The sequence below is a fragment of the Acanthopagrus latus genome, chromosome 4 (assembly GCF_904848185.1).
Source record: "Acanthopagrus latus isolate v.2019 chromosome 4, fAcaLat1.1, whole genome shotgun sequence".
Taxonomy (NCBI): domain Eukaryota; kingdom Metazoa; phylum Chordata; class Actinopteri; order Spariformes; family Sparidae; genus Acanthopagrus; species Acanthopagrus latus.
In genome coordinates this window covers 34,042,178-34,058,509 of record NC_051042.1, presented here as the reverse complement: position 1 = coordinate 34,058,509, position 16,332 = coordinate 34,042,178, and the positions used below count along the sequence as shown (strand labels likewise).

At 40.0% G+C, this 16,332-nt stretch overlaps 1 protein-coding gene across 14 annotated transcripts in view; it reads right to left on the bottom strand.

The window, feature by feature from the left end:
* ppfia1 (PTPRF interacting protein alpha 1) overlaps positions 1–15,820 on the bottom strand; it is a 41,703-nt gene extending 25,883 nt beyond the window's left edge. For 3 of the 14 annotated variants that reach the window (XM_037095993.1, XM_037095997.1, XM_037095994.1), the window contains exons 1-2: positions 14,719–15,818; positions 12,035–12,304 (exon numbers count right to left, since the gene is read on the bottom strand). In XM_037095993.1, coding sequence (XP_036951888.1) covers positions 12,035–12,304 — 270 coding nt within the window. In that variant the 5' untranslated portion in view covers positions 14,719–15,818. Of the gene's footprint in view, positions 1–12,034; positions 12,305–14,718 lie in introns of those variants that run through there. The other 11 variants (XM_037095990.1, XM_037095992.1, XM_037096001.1 and 8 more) reach the window with 9 other exon arrangements.
* Positions 15,821–16,332: the final 512 nt, after the last annotated feature.

Genomic DNA, 16,332 nt, shown 5'->3' with positions numbered 1-16,332 from the left:
TCCAGTTGTGCACTCACACACACACACACACACACACACACACACACACACACACACACACACACACACACACACACACACACACACACACACACACTCTCTCTCTCTCTTACACACACTTGCTTTTATGGATTACATGCATGGTTGGACCTAAAGAATGTGCCATCCTGATTTTTTGCCCCGCAAAAACCAGCACAGGCGCCCTGAGTGCTGAGGCCTTCTTGCTACGTTTCTGAGGGTGGGAGATTTGTGTGTGTGTGTGTGTGTGTGTGTGTGTGTGTGTGTGTGTGTGTGTGTGTGTGTGTGTGTGTGTGTGTGTGTGTGTGTGTGTACACAGGGTCTGGGGGGGCTGGAACTGATCGTTCTTTTCAGTCACTACCACAACTATTCTCTCTTCCCTTCACTCCAGCCTCTGAGCTTTTCCAGCGACTGGCACAGATTCTAAAGAAGTGAGGGGGAGTTTGCTATTGGCTACGACCGAAGTCTCCACTCCTTGCTGGCCAATGAGAGGCCGTTAGAGGCAGGCCCGGGGGTAATTACAGAGTGGCTTACTTCCTACATTCCACAGCAGATGTGAGGTTGAGTTGTACAGCAGCCTTGAGATTTCTCTCTACTTCTATCTGCCATTTATGACCCTCTTTGTTCTTTAACTCATCATTTACAAAAAAAATTGTACAGAGCGAAAACAAATGGGAGTGTTTGCAGACCTTTGTGGATGCACGCATAAGACACTCAACGGATATCAAACCTAGTATACTGATGCTGGTAATTATAATTAAACAATTGCAAAAAACATGTATTTTGACTATGGATATGTGAGGTGTATTCGTTATACAAAACATTTGTAGGGAGCAGATTGAGAGACAACCTGGACCTTCAGTGGACCATCAGAACCAACCCACAGATACTACATGTTAACCCGCTCAACAAAGTATCAACACTAAACACACATTCTTCTTTTAGTATTGACTCTCACTGTCATGTAAGGAATAATCCAAACATTAATACACACCAGGGAAATGATAACGTGTAACAAGGTATTGAGAAATCCTAAACATCAGTCAGGAAATAAACACTATCCATGTCATATTATCCTTATAGAAATTCAGTCATGACGTGTAGACATCAAGCATTTGTTTGTTCCAAATGTTCAACACTTTAATCCCAAAATAAATACTCTAAATGTAAATATGCAGATTGAATGCAGCAGAATCATAAGCTGGTATACATGCGAATGCAGCCATGGGCATTCGAGCTGATCCCATTTCTCCCTGCAGCAGGGTGAACTGGTGGATGGCTCAGCAAGAGTAGACGAGCGACATGCTGGTTAGAAGTGGACTGAGCTGCTCTGTAAGCCTTAGAACAGGGGAGGGGATTAAGGGGGGGGCACACGAATATGTGTGCCAACCTATTAAAGGAACAGTGTACCAAAACACAGAGGAACACACAAAGGCTTTTCAGTAATGACTGTATGGTCATTTTCTGCATTCATCCTCACGGAGCACAAAGACACAGAGACTTATTTCTGTATTATAATATAATTAAGAAATCTGCTGATCTGGTGTGAGTGAAGGAAAATGCAAGCAGAGGAATGACATAAATAATTGTGTGTCCCTTATTTTTCATTTACAAAAACTTCTGCAGCACAATTAATCGAAATATTGTAAAAATCACAGTATTGCCAAGCGCAATATCCAAATCGCAGAAGCTACTATTCTTTGATACAGGTGAAATAACAGTAAAAGGGTGAGAAGCAGAGATGTCCTGGCCTACAAATTCTTGTTCTCCATCTAACAAAATGTTTGTTTAGCATACACACCACAACAAATGTCACATCATTATGATTTTAACAGGTTTTGTTCGGTGGTAGTTGTGGTCCAAAATTTCCAAATTAACACAAATCATATCACAATCTGTCAAAATGACTGCAATATGTTTTTCAACCATAAGGCCTGAATATCACATATTGTGTAGGACTGCTAATTCTTTTCACCACGAAGTGTTTTACAAAACAGATTTTTTTGTCATCTTGTTTATTCCATGTTTAATATTATTTTTTGTAATATAAAATAAAATTAAAAAAAACATTTAATTTCAAGAATTTAAGACAATGCTTACAGCAGTAATCAGGGCAACTGATGTAGGGTCACAACAGTAAACGATTTTCATGGCACAACACCACAGAAAATGTCACGGTTTCACAGTTATCATTATTATAAGCTACACAAGCCCTTAAAGGGATGAAAACTGAATGGTTTACTTAGTTGAGAAAACACTTAATGTTAACATCCAAAAATATAACGTCCTGACAGGCTTTAATCTTGATATATATTAATAAAGTAGACTTAAATACCATATAAAGGCAGATGTATAGTGCTGCAGGGGACAGTGATATAGGCCAAAGATATCTCATATTTTCGGCCTTTCATTTGTTGGCAGATCATTTATAAACAATAGCAGAGTGGAACAGACTCCAGTGCTGCAGTGAAGCCACTCTCTGTTGTGTCAATATAAGGACAAAAATGTAAAACTCTAAATGACAACATACTTGATGAAGCTAGAGGTCGTTTTGTGTGCATGTTGAATACATGTCATGTCTGCCATCAGTGACGGCTCCTGCTAACGCTCAAACCTACACATGAGCATCTTTTTCATTTTCAAACATTAAAAAAAAAAAAAAATTTACATTTTCTTTAAGACTTATTCTGCTTGAAAGCATGCGTGCTTAACGGTTGTCAGCGTCATCAACGCAAGGCTGCTGATGAATCATTTCCCTTTACTTCCTACACCGCACCATCGACAGACTGTGCTCTATTTGGAACTGAGATCGGAACCAATAGGCCTTCCTCCTACATAATGACTTTAGCCGTTCTTAAAAGCTTATAGCGTGTGCTGAAATCTGACACTGTGTAGAGGGCATCTGTTCTCCTGGAGGAGGACTCACCGTCAAAAACTAATTAGACACCACAATGGCTCCTATTCAGAGCTGCTCAGACTGCTGCCCAAACACACACAGACAAAGTCAATTTAAAGGAGCTGACCGAGTGATAGTTAGCATCACCTCTTCCTCAAGCCCCTCTTGTTAAGAGACATCATCATTATTTCCGGTTTCTCAGATGTCTTGCAGAAATCCCTTACTTCATGTACAGACCAGCACATGGTGTTCTAAGTGTATCGCAACACTTCCTCTGTCAAAATATTAAAATGAGTATGTAGGGAAACAACATAAGAGGTGATGCAAGTTCCTTCTAATTCACCTTATTGTATATTTAGTCATTACATCTCATTCAATTCTTCAGTAGTTTATAAGACGAATATTAGGTGAAACAAAAGAAGCGCGTGCAGTATTTTACTTTGCAGTAGCTACAGTTTCCTTTAGCCTTACAAAGTGCAATAATAATTTTAGTGGAAAACATTAAGAGTCGACTCCTCAGAGTATAAACGTGGGTGTAAAAACCTTTCTGAATATGTTTCTGCACTATTTGTGGATCAGTTACGACATTTTAGGGATGAACTTCCACACAAAGCTGCAGTCACAGTGAGCTGATGAGATGTAGAGGCACCACTGCAGTTTGGATAATCATAATTCAACATCTGTGCAACAGATGAGGAGACCAGGTACTGTAGCAGGTCCAGGGCCGTCTTGTATAAGTGGAATGAAGAAGTGCAATTCTTAACAAATTCCTCATTTGTAAGTTTCAAACTGAAAACATCTGAACAGATGCCTACCGCCGCATGGAAATCAATGTTACATTGTGCACATGAAATTACATTTTTGACTAAATCCTATTAATATGAGTTAGAAGGACAGACTCTCACTTAAGTAGTGGGTAAAACAGAACTTCAGAACACAAACACTGGCGTGGTTGAGCTTATTTTCAGTTGCACTTCCCCGTTGTGAAGAGTTTACTGAGTGATATGGGTTGACATATGCACATTGTGTGGTCCTTGCCTCATCCTGACAGTGTCTTTTCATGTGTGCTAACAGAAATATTAACTGCCCATCTTAACTGAGAACCAGACACATCTTAATCTTAAACTATCCTACTTATTCCTGGCCCCCAAGATACCATGTGCGAATTATGAAACTTCATGTGCGCACCGTCACTGAACCAGAAGCAGCATTTTGATACTAACAGGACGCTACTCTTCCTCTTTATCTAGTTCATGAAAATTACTACTGACATTATTTATATAACTTAGCCCACTTAGCTGATAGCTCTAAAGCCTTGAAAGTGCTGCCAGTGGATACATCTTTGTCAGGTATACATACATAAAGCCAATGAATAACTAACACAATGAAATTTTAACTTAAATTTGTTTGGCAAACTACCTTTATAAAAGAGTGAAGCTCTACTGAGAGGTTAATAAGTTGGAATTAAAAAGATGTTATGTACCAGCTGCTGTCCCAACCCTGGTTTACAAAGAGAACAATATTAAGACTGTTTGACTGATCTAGTTGTATCAACAGGTGACAGTGTGCAATGAAAAAATGATAAGCTCTGGATAAAGGGCCCACAATCTTAATCTGATCAACTCCTCTTATACAACATCATGCCTTGCTGCAAGTAGCTGCTTTACAAAAAAACGATTTTAGGGACCTGTGGTGCATCTTGTGAGAAGTCAACAGCAGAAAGCAGTTGGCTTTCAGGCCAAAGTGAACTGAGGAGCGCGGCCTTCACTTCCCTGTCTTCTGTCTGTTCTCTTTTAAGTTTCAAATTCAGCTCACATTTGGCAAAAGGCAACACTTGCACTCTGTCACTTTCATGTCACTGTGTGAAACAAGTCAGTCTTTGTCTCCGTCTTACCACTGTGCACTCTGAATTCATGCCATTGTGCCACTGACCAGAGTACAGAATTTGGTCAGTGTGGTCAACTGGCCCCTTCTAATTCATGAGCAAAATATCACAAACAATTTACACCTGTGATTCTGTTTTTAAATTATAACATCAGCGAGATTCAATTTTGTCTTTTGCTACACAAACAAAAGGCACTTTTTTTGCCTACTACACCAGATGTTTACCAAACCACAACCCAAATACTGAGGTCTCCAAGGCTATTTTCTTCCTCTTTTGCTTTTAACAGCACAGGACAGCTTCTCATCTTGCACAACAGCTTAAGATGGAGAACAGGATATTTTTTTAAGCCATACAACACTGCAGTTTGTTCATTCAGCAAGTTCAAAGTTGAAGGCTAAAGGACAGAAATACTTCCTGTATTCACTTTCATTTCAAATTAAACAGATTTGCAGACAAAGGACTGCAATGGTCTGTCAGATTACAGCTTGAATGTGATTCTGCTGTGCACCACTCAGATAATAAAATAGCTGACACAGTGCTAACTTTCTGAAGTCAACGTAGTCTTATAAAACACAGAGGTTGTGGTATCTGATAAGCGCCCAAACTCCATAATCTTTACATTACAGAACATTCATTTGGGAGATGCCTCTGTCCAAAAACTCAAACCTTTATCAGTAATATAAAAGCCTTTTTGCCATTTATTAAGAAATAAGGTGTTTGCTGGCACTGTGTTAGTAGAGTGCGAGTGGATTTTCAGCTCGTGGCGTGTAATGGCCAAGGAATCTGCTGTGACTTCAGTCAGGAGTTCGTCTCACCACTGTGGGACCAGAACAGAGATGAGCGGCGACAGGGTCCTCACAGTGACAGACAGGCAGGGGTTTCATTACTCAAACCAGCCTCGTGGGTTGTATTTCATCTGCTCACTGCTACCTGAAGCAAGAGCCACTTGCATTTTTTAAGGCGGTACCGTTTATGGTCTGAACGTCTGGTGAGATCCTATACACGAAAAACATCGACCTTTTCAAACAGTCATCTGTATGACATGGCATCCAAAACCATAAAGCGATATTGGCCAATCACACTTACATCAGTATCGCTGTATATGATGCCTGATGTTCATTTGGACGGTAAAGTTTATTGCTGAACTGTAAAATATCCGGTTCTATGCACCCAACGACCCTGTAAAGGATACACGGTTATGGATAATGAATGAACAAATTAATTAATTTAAATATTCTAGCTCCATAATATTTTTTTGATGACCACGTGAGGGATAATTGCTGGAAATGTGTGTTACTGTATGTATTCTGTATGTGTAAGAATACTGGACAATCTATCGTCAGCAGAATGTTTTACTTCCTAGTACAGTATACCAGGATATGAAAACTGGTGGTTATGATATTTGAAATGTTGTTTTCATGACTGTAATGAAAATTATATTAACCCTTCTGTTTTCATTCCTTCAAGGATAGCTGTAAATGATAATAACACTACTAATTTTTGTAATGCAGTAACTGTGATACCACAAGACCTTGCTATATGATGGTTATTGTACTGTAAAAAATCTCATCCTGTTCCAACACTACTGCCTATTATCGGTCCCTAGTTCACAGTGTCAGTGAGACAGTACGTTGCTGGACTGTTGTACCACATGCAGCTTATGTGCAAGTGCAAAAGAAAATTCTGTACAGAAAGTCCAGTAGACTCATTAAACACAGACATGACAGGATGTCTCATTTTGTCTCATATTACAAAATATGTTTCATTAAAGTGAGTTTCCACTTAATTCACATGTTACACAAAACAATATTATCTTCAGATTAAGATTTACATTTAGAATTGCACCTAAACAGGCAACAGCCCTCACCAGACATCACACTAGAAACAACACATCAACATCACCATGTGGAAAAGTCATCAACACAACAGCAACCATGACAAATGGCCAATGACACCCGTTTGTTTGTCCATATGCTTCGATAGATTCCTTTGTTTCATTCACACTGAATTTAATACTGACATATAAGACTGGAACACTGTGGTGTGTCTGATAACGTCATGTGGTCATGGCTTCGGCTCGGACGTTTTGCTTTTTCCACAGTGAGGAGTTGGGAGAGGAAAGCAGTCACCCAGAGCATCACCTGACAAATGTGTGTAAACATAAAGAAGCAACAACAAGCACTTAGCTTACAACTACTACTTATTTTACTACTTTTACTGCCTTAACAATCTTCAGAGCAGTTGCAGAAAGCAGCTGGAAATTCACTGCCAACGGACATAAACCCAGTGAGGCTCACTTCAAGCAGAATTATTACAAGCCTTGGCTGACACAGAAGCAACAAAATTATCTTCGCCGCAACATGTGGGCCCTAAAATTGGATCTCTAAAGAAATCTATCTGTGAACACATAAAAACTGGAGTCAATGAACTTCCCACAACAAATGTTGTCTTGTGGGAGTGTAAGAGCCAATTAGGCCTGCACACTGAACACATACTGTACAGCATGAAGAGAAAACTAAACAAGAACAAATAGGCACCATTCAACAGGGCGCCGCTGGAGTTTGAAAAAGCTGTTGACGTGTGAGCAAGCTGCCCTGGAATGTTTGTGCATTCCAGTCGAAGGGTACTCTCACCAGGAGGGAGGGGACAACACAGAAAACTGCACCTCCCCTTTACCTATCTGCTCCGGCCTGAACACTCACACTCTCCCCAATGCAATCACTGAAGACGGCGCAAATTTCATTCACCAACATCGGTTACTAGAGCCCAATTCGGTCAGGACTGGTATTACCTGGGGACTTCTGGTAATTACTTATAATTGCAGAACACATCTGTGATCTTAATCCTGCGCAAATGTTCAGACATGACCGGAATTTGTTGAGTAAATATTCAACTGCTTATTAACAACCATATTTTGCCAACCACAGAGGTCATGTGATAATATCAGTCTCGTGAGAAGAAGCATGTCAGGGATTTGGAATTGTATTTTATCTAACATACCAACTGAAGCAGCCAACATGACATTGCCACAGAGACGAAAATGTAAAAACTTACCTAACTTACTTTAATAATGCAATAACATTTCTTTATATTCTAATGAAGCTTCTAAAGTCTCACTGGGTTCACTGGTCAGTTATTACACCTCTCTATTTTTTTTTAAAAAACAAAAAAGTGCAGGTACTTAAATTATCTACTGTGTAAGATTTAAGAGGATCTACCGTCAGAAATTGGATAGAACATTCATTACAGATGTGCAGTCAGATTGGTTGTAGTGATGTTTAAATTAAGTGATGAATAAGAAGGTGAATTCTGACGGAACACTTTGTGTCAGAGCTTCTGGTTAAGAAAATCTAAAATAAACTAAAACTTATCAACACATGTTTAAATCTGGATCCTGGATATCGTCTGCCAAGATTTCTTTAAATCGAAATAATTACAACAGATATTTAAAGTCAGGATTTGACCAAACAACAAAACATGACGGATACACAGCCTCCTAACACCAGTGGTCTTAAAGTCTTATATAAGGTTTATAAAATATAAAACACTAATGAGTAGTACTGATAAATCAATTGATGAGACAACCGAGGGAGGGATTTGGAGTCTTTGGAATCTGGGTTGTTACCTGAAGAAAAGAAGCACTTAATCGGCAGATTCATCAATCGTGAAAACAATCGCTATCTGCAGCCCAACTGATGAGCTGATCTAATCCCTCAGTTACATAACGTTATTAATCAACTCGTGGAATTAGGTGAAAACACCTACAAAAAAAGGGGTTCTGGATTTGTTATTTACACGCAAACTACACTGTAAACAAAAGAAAGCCACAGCCGTGTATTAACACCAGATTACAGCATATAAAGTGCTTCTACTTTTTTTAACAGCTGGATTTTCTGGCCTTCCAGATCCAAATCCCAGCAGGTTTGGCAGAAAGCCGGATGATCAGCTGAAAACATCAACGCAGCAGCGAGCATGCACACGACCGAACACAGTGAAGCACACGTACGAACTTCTCTGATGAATAACGGGAAGAGAAGAAGAAGATATGGAGTGAAGCCGGAATACAGACAGAAGTAGAAGTATGGTGACTGATAACCTGTTCGACTAGACTGAAAAGTAAGATTTCACATGCTACCAAAATGATAACAGACATCACTAAACTTTAGTTAAAGTTTTTATTGGACATTTCATGGAGTGTGTGAAAAGATAATGATGCTCATCATTGATTTTTCCTAAATACTTACGCTTTTATCCCTCAAAGCAACGCAATGAAGACAAGTTTGAAACACCTAAACATGTTGGATGTTTGTGAGGCGGCCCTGCGTCGACAGGATTACAGCTTTAATATCTTTAGCTTTCAGCCTGAATAAATCCTCAATTCATTGTCTATAGCTTAACACAATTGATTTTCCCAGGTTCAGTAAATGACTTGACTGACTGGAGATCGGCTCCTCTGAAATGATGATATTTGACAGATGAGCGTCATACTCGCTGGCTCCACAGTTGTCTATCTTTTTAAATCACCGTTTGGCCCGCAGATCTTCTTCAAGATCAACCAGCTCCTGGTTGTTAAGAAGGTCACCATTCATCATCCATAAACACAATAACTTCAGTGCTAGTTGTGACAAAGCTTTACTTTTCCATATATTTATTCTGCGCTACATGAGTGCTTACACTGTGTCTGAATGTTTTCACTATGGATGTAGTTTTCCTGGCTGTACAACACAGAGCTGCAAATAAAAGCCGTCACATCCCACCAGTGTGTTTAACATCAGCTGTTACCATCTGCTGTTCCAGGAAAGTTTGTATACTATCAGTTAGACTTCTGTGTAACCTGCTCTGCTTTCTTTATGCAGCGGTCCCTCACAATCCACAATCCACAGACCCGCCTGCTGTCAGTACTGTGATCTGTAATCTGTCATGCTCTGAGCTGTGATCGCCAACAGCCTCATGGCTCCCTCGCAAGCTTTTAATAAAGAATCAAACGCTGACAATAAACAGCGTCTGAACGTTATACACTGAATGTTTATTTTTTTCAAAAACAGAACAACGCTTAACTGATAACGAGCCTCTTTTGCATTATTAAAATCCGGAAACCTGATCGCTTTGTTTTAAACAGAAGACCACAGCAGGCAGAAACATGAGTCATTAATATAACAAAGACCTGCAAGCAGATGAACAAAGTGGGGATCACCGTTCAGTCCACACTACGTTGTGCAAATAGAAGCAACGGAAGCATGGCTTTGACAACCTAAGATTCTTCAATTTCAATTATTGGCACAGTAGGACTGAATGGTATGTGAGGAAGAAACATTTTACGTGTTTTGCATAGAAATAATGCATTAATGTGAAGCTCCACAAAACACGCCTGATGGCTCCTCGTCACAAAGCGGACCACTCTCAGAATGACTGTGATCCGTCATCGTGTTACTCATTAGTGAAACTGCTCATGAAAAATGACAAATGGCTTTCAGCATACTGCGTTGGGCCTAATTTTATTTTGTGCACACCCCACTGCACCTTTCAATCAGTCGGCCATACAGGTATGCAAACCACACCACACTCAGGTATCAGTTTCTCTAATGCAGGAAGTAAAGATCTTTGAGAGTGGTCATCTAAAAAAAGAGATTCAGACTGACAGTACAGCAAGGAGCCATACAGGAAGGTTGCTACTCAGGGTGCAGGTCATTTTCTAATGAAATAACATTAAATGGATTTAAAAATGTAAATCTGTCATGGTGTGAAATGGCAACAAAGACACAGTAATGTAAGTCTTCTTGATCTTTATATCTTGAGACTTGATAGATATTCTGGGCAGCGTGTAATGATCCACTGATCCAAATCAATATATCAATTCAATTCAACGATCCACTGTGACTGACGCCGAGTAAAAACATCGATCCATATCATTTCAAGAAGATTCAGCATTTTGTTGATCGTTGACTGTCCAGCCTCAGCTGGACAGTCATTACATCACCACTTTGCTCCCATGTTTTGAATTGTGGGTGGACAACAGGCTAACGTTATATATGTAGGAGGCATGTCGTAGGGAGTCAAAGATCATTTACGAGTGATTAAAAAAAAAAAAAAACAACAACTCAGCATTGTTTTTGAACCGACATATCAGGGCACACGTCTAATTTAATAAACTTGCTGGGAAACAGAAATAGGACAGGACTTCTGCCTCACAACAATTATCAATCACATTAGCCATTTTCACCTGAAGCCTGAGCCGTGAATAATAACGGTTACAAGCCTATCTAATCAGCCAAGACCTGAGGAGGCGTTTTCAACTTTGTCATCCAACTCTGAGAAAGGTGTGTGCAGCAGAGTTAATAAATGCCTTACCTTACAGCTGCCATGTCAAAACAATATTGCTTTAGACTGCAACAAACATGTAGTACACTGCCAATGTTTTCTGTGATGCTTTAAAGAGAAGCAGCTTTTATTTTGTAGGATGTAGTCTGATTTTTGGAAGGACTTTCTGAATAAAAAGGGGAATGTGCAGTGATATAGATCACTGAGGATGCCGTACACTGATATGCATCTAGAATCATTTTGCATTTGAATGATTGACAGCTGAATCGTAATCCGGTCGAATCATGAGGCCGGTGAAGGTTAACACCTCTTGTGGAAATATCCTGGATTTCGGAGAAAAGTCGGCTCAACAGACAAACAGAACATCTCACTCAGGAGTCCACTTACTTGTTGCTCTCGCTACAGTAATATCATTAACTGTAGGCTTAAATTCAGTCAAGACGTAGTGACTTAAATCAGTTGTGAGTTAGAAAAAGTACCAATAATAAATGCAATCTGTTATAAGTTCCATGTTAAATGTTCTTGTTGTTCAGCCATGTTTTATGTGTGTTAGTGGAGTCAGTTTAAAGGAAACTCTCCTCTACTCAACCTGTTGAGACGAGTATCTAATATTATTTATGACTTGTTTTTGTTCTTTAATGGCCAGAACCAGGTGGTGGAAGCTTCTACTGTATCTGTGTTACATGGACATATGAAATTGTCCCTGAATTAGATTTAACTTATTTGGATCGTGGTAGACTTTGTGACAAAGACAACCATCATTTCGTGCCCACCAGAAAATAAATAGATAAATGAAGAGATGTGATGTACAACCCTACTGTGTACAGAGATGCAACTGCAGCTACATCATTGTCATCTCACAGTACACATGATCACATCATCCCACTTCAGAGTTTTCTTAAAAAAAAAAAACTTACTTGTGGCAAAGCAGTGTTCAGTTGTCTCTGCAAAGAGTCTCTTTCATGGCTGACTTCATGTAGTTTGCCCTGAGTCAAGCCAAGATTCTCCTGAGTCTCTCTCAAAGTATCGAGAAGACGATCCCTCTCCTCCAGCATGGACACCATCAGCGACTCAAAGTGACCCTCTGAGTCCGACTGCAGTGGAGAGCCGGAGCCCCGACGACCACCACCGCCTCCCCCGCCGGGCCCTTCGGCCTCGCTGATGGTGGGCATCACCTCGCACATCATCTACAACCGCAGATCAGGACCGAACAGCGCCAGAGGAGACAGCAGGAGAAGAAACAATTTGGAGTTAGACAGGAGAAGAAAACAATGAGGGCAAGAAGATCTGAAAAGAAAAGAAAAGTGTTAACAAAGACATGTGATGGAAGGCAACATTTCAGTTTTTAAATCATCTGAACGGGAAAGACCCTTAGCCTTTTTACAGCCAGACTTAGGACAACAAACCAGAATGTTTCCAGGAGTATTTAGATTGTGTTTACGTCTGGCATGAATTTAGACACAGGTCTTCATTCACTCTCATCAAAAGCTGTACTAACGTAGCCGTACTCCTGGTCTGACTACTCACTTTCTGCAGCATCGATACACCAGCTGGGGCTGCACTTTTCCACTTTTGTTATTTTTATCTAATCTAATACAAAGAGGACAAAAATGAATGTTTCTTAAGCAGACGTCCTGACACAGACTTGAGATAAAACAGATGACCGCAAGTTTAAAAGTGCATCTCTGAGGTGATTAATCCACATACTCTGTAGACACCAAAGCAGTGGCCATTACAGCAGCTTGTTGACTGAGCAGAAGGCAAAACAGCTGAACCTGCTTACTGATTGTTTCTAATGGTTAACTACTACGGGAATATACCCGCCCAGGGTAAACAGTCAAGTTAACGTACACTGGCACTGTTTAGAAAACAACGGAGAACCCTGAATGAACCACGGGCAACAAAAAGAGCCGTGTTGTCTGAAGCTTTCTGAGTCATGTTGCATCTAACAACAGCTGGGCAGGAAGGTCTGGGGAATTAGAACCAACCTCCACACCAAGGAGCTTAGGTCCTGTAGACAGACTGTTAGACAAAAAGCCAAGAATCATGTGAGCTGGATTTAACATACCTACAAGGAACAACAATTTACAAATTGGAACAAGTCCACTAGGAACTTGGTGGCAGCCAGAGCGACCCCCTTCCTCTCACTCTTTGCACTGCCTGAGATGCCAAAAGCCATTTGCTTTCAGAAACCACTGTGTTCGGTTCAGTGCCCCGACACTTCACTGTATCTTCCAACAACCGCGTTCGATGGCTGGAACATACCTGTTACATGTGAGTTAACCGGATGAAAAAAAACAACCTGCAATTTTTAATGGACTTCAATTACGGATTGCCCATTTTGGATGGTGAACACTATTTCTGGTGGAAGAAGCCAAACATAACCTAATTTATCAAAAGCAACGCTTCATATTCAGGTCAAGCCATCCAGGCTCGACAATGTTTATGAGGGGGAGGGTCACACAGCATCCACGAGAGGGTGTGACAGATGGTGGGTCCAGAGGAACTGGCATCCTGTGTGTCAAAAAGTAAAGATGACAAACCATGACCTGAGCGCAGGATGCTTAAACAGACCTGGACATTGAACCGCGTAATCCACTTAAGTACAGTTTTGAAGTATTTCTATTTTTTGGAGTATTCTTCTATATTTGGAGCATGAGGTAAAGATGATGAAGGAATATCAGACAAGCATGACAGAAGACTGAGGCACCGCCACTGGTGATTCGGTTAAGATTAATGGGTGGGAAAAAAAACATCTACACAAAACATCACCTGACAATCTGATTTACCAGAGTTACTACATCAAACCTTCTCTCTGTGCAAATGTCTTTAAACCTAATTTACACAGACTGAAAAGAATTTAGTTGCATCTTTCCTTTAAATGTTTAAACTCCAGAACTGTTCTGTTTTCTGGCACTTTAGCCTTTTAGCAGTTTAAGTCTATTCTACACTGAAATTAATGCACAAGAAGAAATAAACAAGTTTAAGTCTGTGTGTTTGTTAATGATGGACATATGCTTTTTTAAACATCAATAAACTCAGTTAAATTCTGTCAAACTGACACCACAATACAGTGATTACATACACAACTCCTGCACTTAATCTTTTCAGCGGTATTTTTGTATTGTTTAGTTAGTAATAGATATCAGGATATATCATGAGAAGATTGTCTGAATTGCGGTATGTGATAGTATCGATATTGGGGGCAACAAATTGAGAATTGCATGATATCATGAGTTACTCTGTGATTCCAGCCCTACTTATTACTTATGTGTAAATTGAAAGTTGTTATCATTGAGACAAAGTTGATAAATGGATGTCAGAGAAGTAAATCTGTCTTTACAGAAGACTGAGGACACTTTGATTTGATTCATGCAAAACATAAATGCACTTGCAAGTGTCAAACTTACAAAATATTAAGTTTATATGCATTTGATCTCCAGACATCCTACAGGAAATTAAGAGCTTGAACTTAAAAGCCAGAAACCTGAAGCCTGAAGTACAGTTCAATCAGTGTCACACACATCATAATGTTCCTGACAGGAAACTGATTCACTTTATGGCTGACGTTGGTAAGTGTTCACGTGTGTCTATATCTCACCTTTGAATGATAAAGTTAATCCAGATGCAGGTGTAATCCAAGTTACTTTATGATGACAAGTAAACGTCAACAAAGTCCAGGTCCTCCAATTTATGTTTCAACCTTGTCAAGCTCCACAAACATCCAGAGTCATTTAGCAGATATGAACTCCATTCAGATGATGGGATGCATTAAGGCTTTAAAGAGGGGTCTTCTCGGTGGAAAAAATAAGGGATAATTTCCTAAAGGCCTCAAAGCGAAACCCACATAAAGTGAGCAGGGGGCAGTATTCCAAGTTTGGCCGGCTAACTCAACGTTAGCAAGCTAGCATTAAGTAAGCTGGTGATTCGATGATTGCATATCTGGATTTGGAAGTAAAGTGTCTATCTTTGCTTGTCAAAACAAGCGGCCATCCTCTAACATAAAGTTCAACACGCTGAATAAAACATTTCATAACAGCTACACATATGATGTTACAGCTGGGTGACGTGGATACAGTGGTAGCCTGGCTAGCGTTAGCTAATTTGAAGCAGTTCTTTGGCTTGAAGTCAGTTTAAAGTCGACCGCTAGCCAACGTTAGCTACTAGCCAGCTAGGTAGCTAACACTTGCTAGTTTCATACACTAACTTGGCTAAGATAACGTCAAGGTAGTTATCTAAGGATAGGATCTGTTTCTTATAAAAGTACACAACATGATACAGTATCTCATTACTACCTCTCTTACATTATCGAAAATACTAAAACAAGTCTTAAAAATCCTGAAATAGGTCTCCTAAGCTCCGCCGAAATGATTAATCTATCAAGTAACGTTAGCACAGCAGCAGCTAACGTTAGCTTCCCGTCGATTCGGTGGAGTCGCGTCACCACATCACTGCTCGACCCCGAAAACTTCCAGCTAACACGGAACGTTAGCGAGGTTTTGGTCCGTTTTGCGAAATCCAAACCACGAATACGAACTTATATTCCCTTCGTTTCCGTCCGAGTTTCCGCGGTTCTCTCGGTATTTCCACCAAATAAAGGTCCGTCGGTGCGGTCCTTCCCTGTCGCCACTGCCTGCCAGCCTCGGCAGTCGGGACAGCCAATGGTAGGCTCCGTGTCGCTGCTAGCGCTTTTCATTAGCCTGGTAGTCCGGGGAGGAGAGCAGCGCTCCTCGGGCTGCGGCAGGAGGAAAGGGAAGAGCAGCGGCGGCGCTCAGTTCCTGTCGGACTGAGAGTCAGCGCTCAGGTAAACCCACACTATGTAGGTAGGCATAATTAATACTCTATAATATACTAATAATCACCTGTACATGTAACACTGTCCAAACACTTTGTCTTAGATAGACTTCCTATTTCATTTGCATACTTGTTGAATTATAATCTTGATTTTTTTCTTTGTTTTTTTTTTTTGTTTTTGTTTTTTGTTTGTTTTTTGCATACAGTTTAATATGAATGGAAACAAAATTGAACATTGTGCAAAGTTGGTAGTGTTAATATAACTGTATATAATATATAGAAAAAATTTAAATATATCAGAATCAGAATCTGAATCCTTTATTGTCCCACAAACGGGGACATGTGTTTGCCACAGCAGCTAAAGGACAGAATATATAAAAAAAAAACAATAACAGCAAAAAAACAAAACAAAAACAAAAAC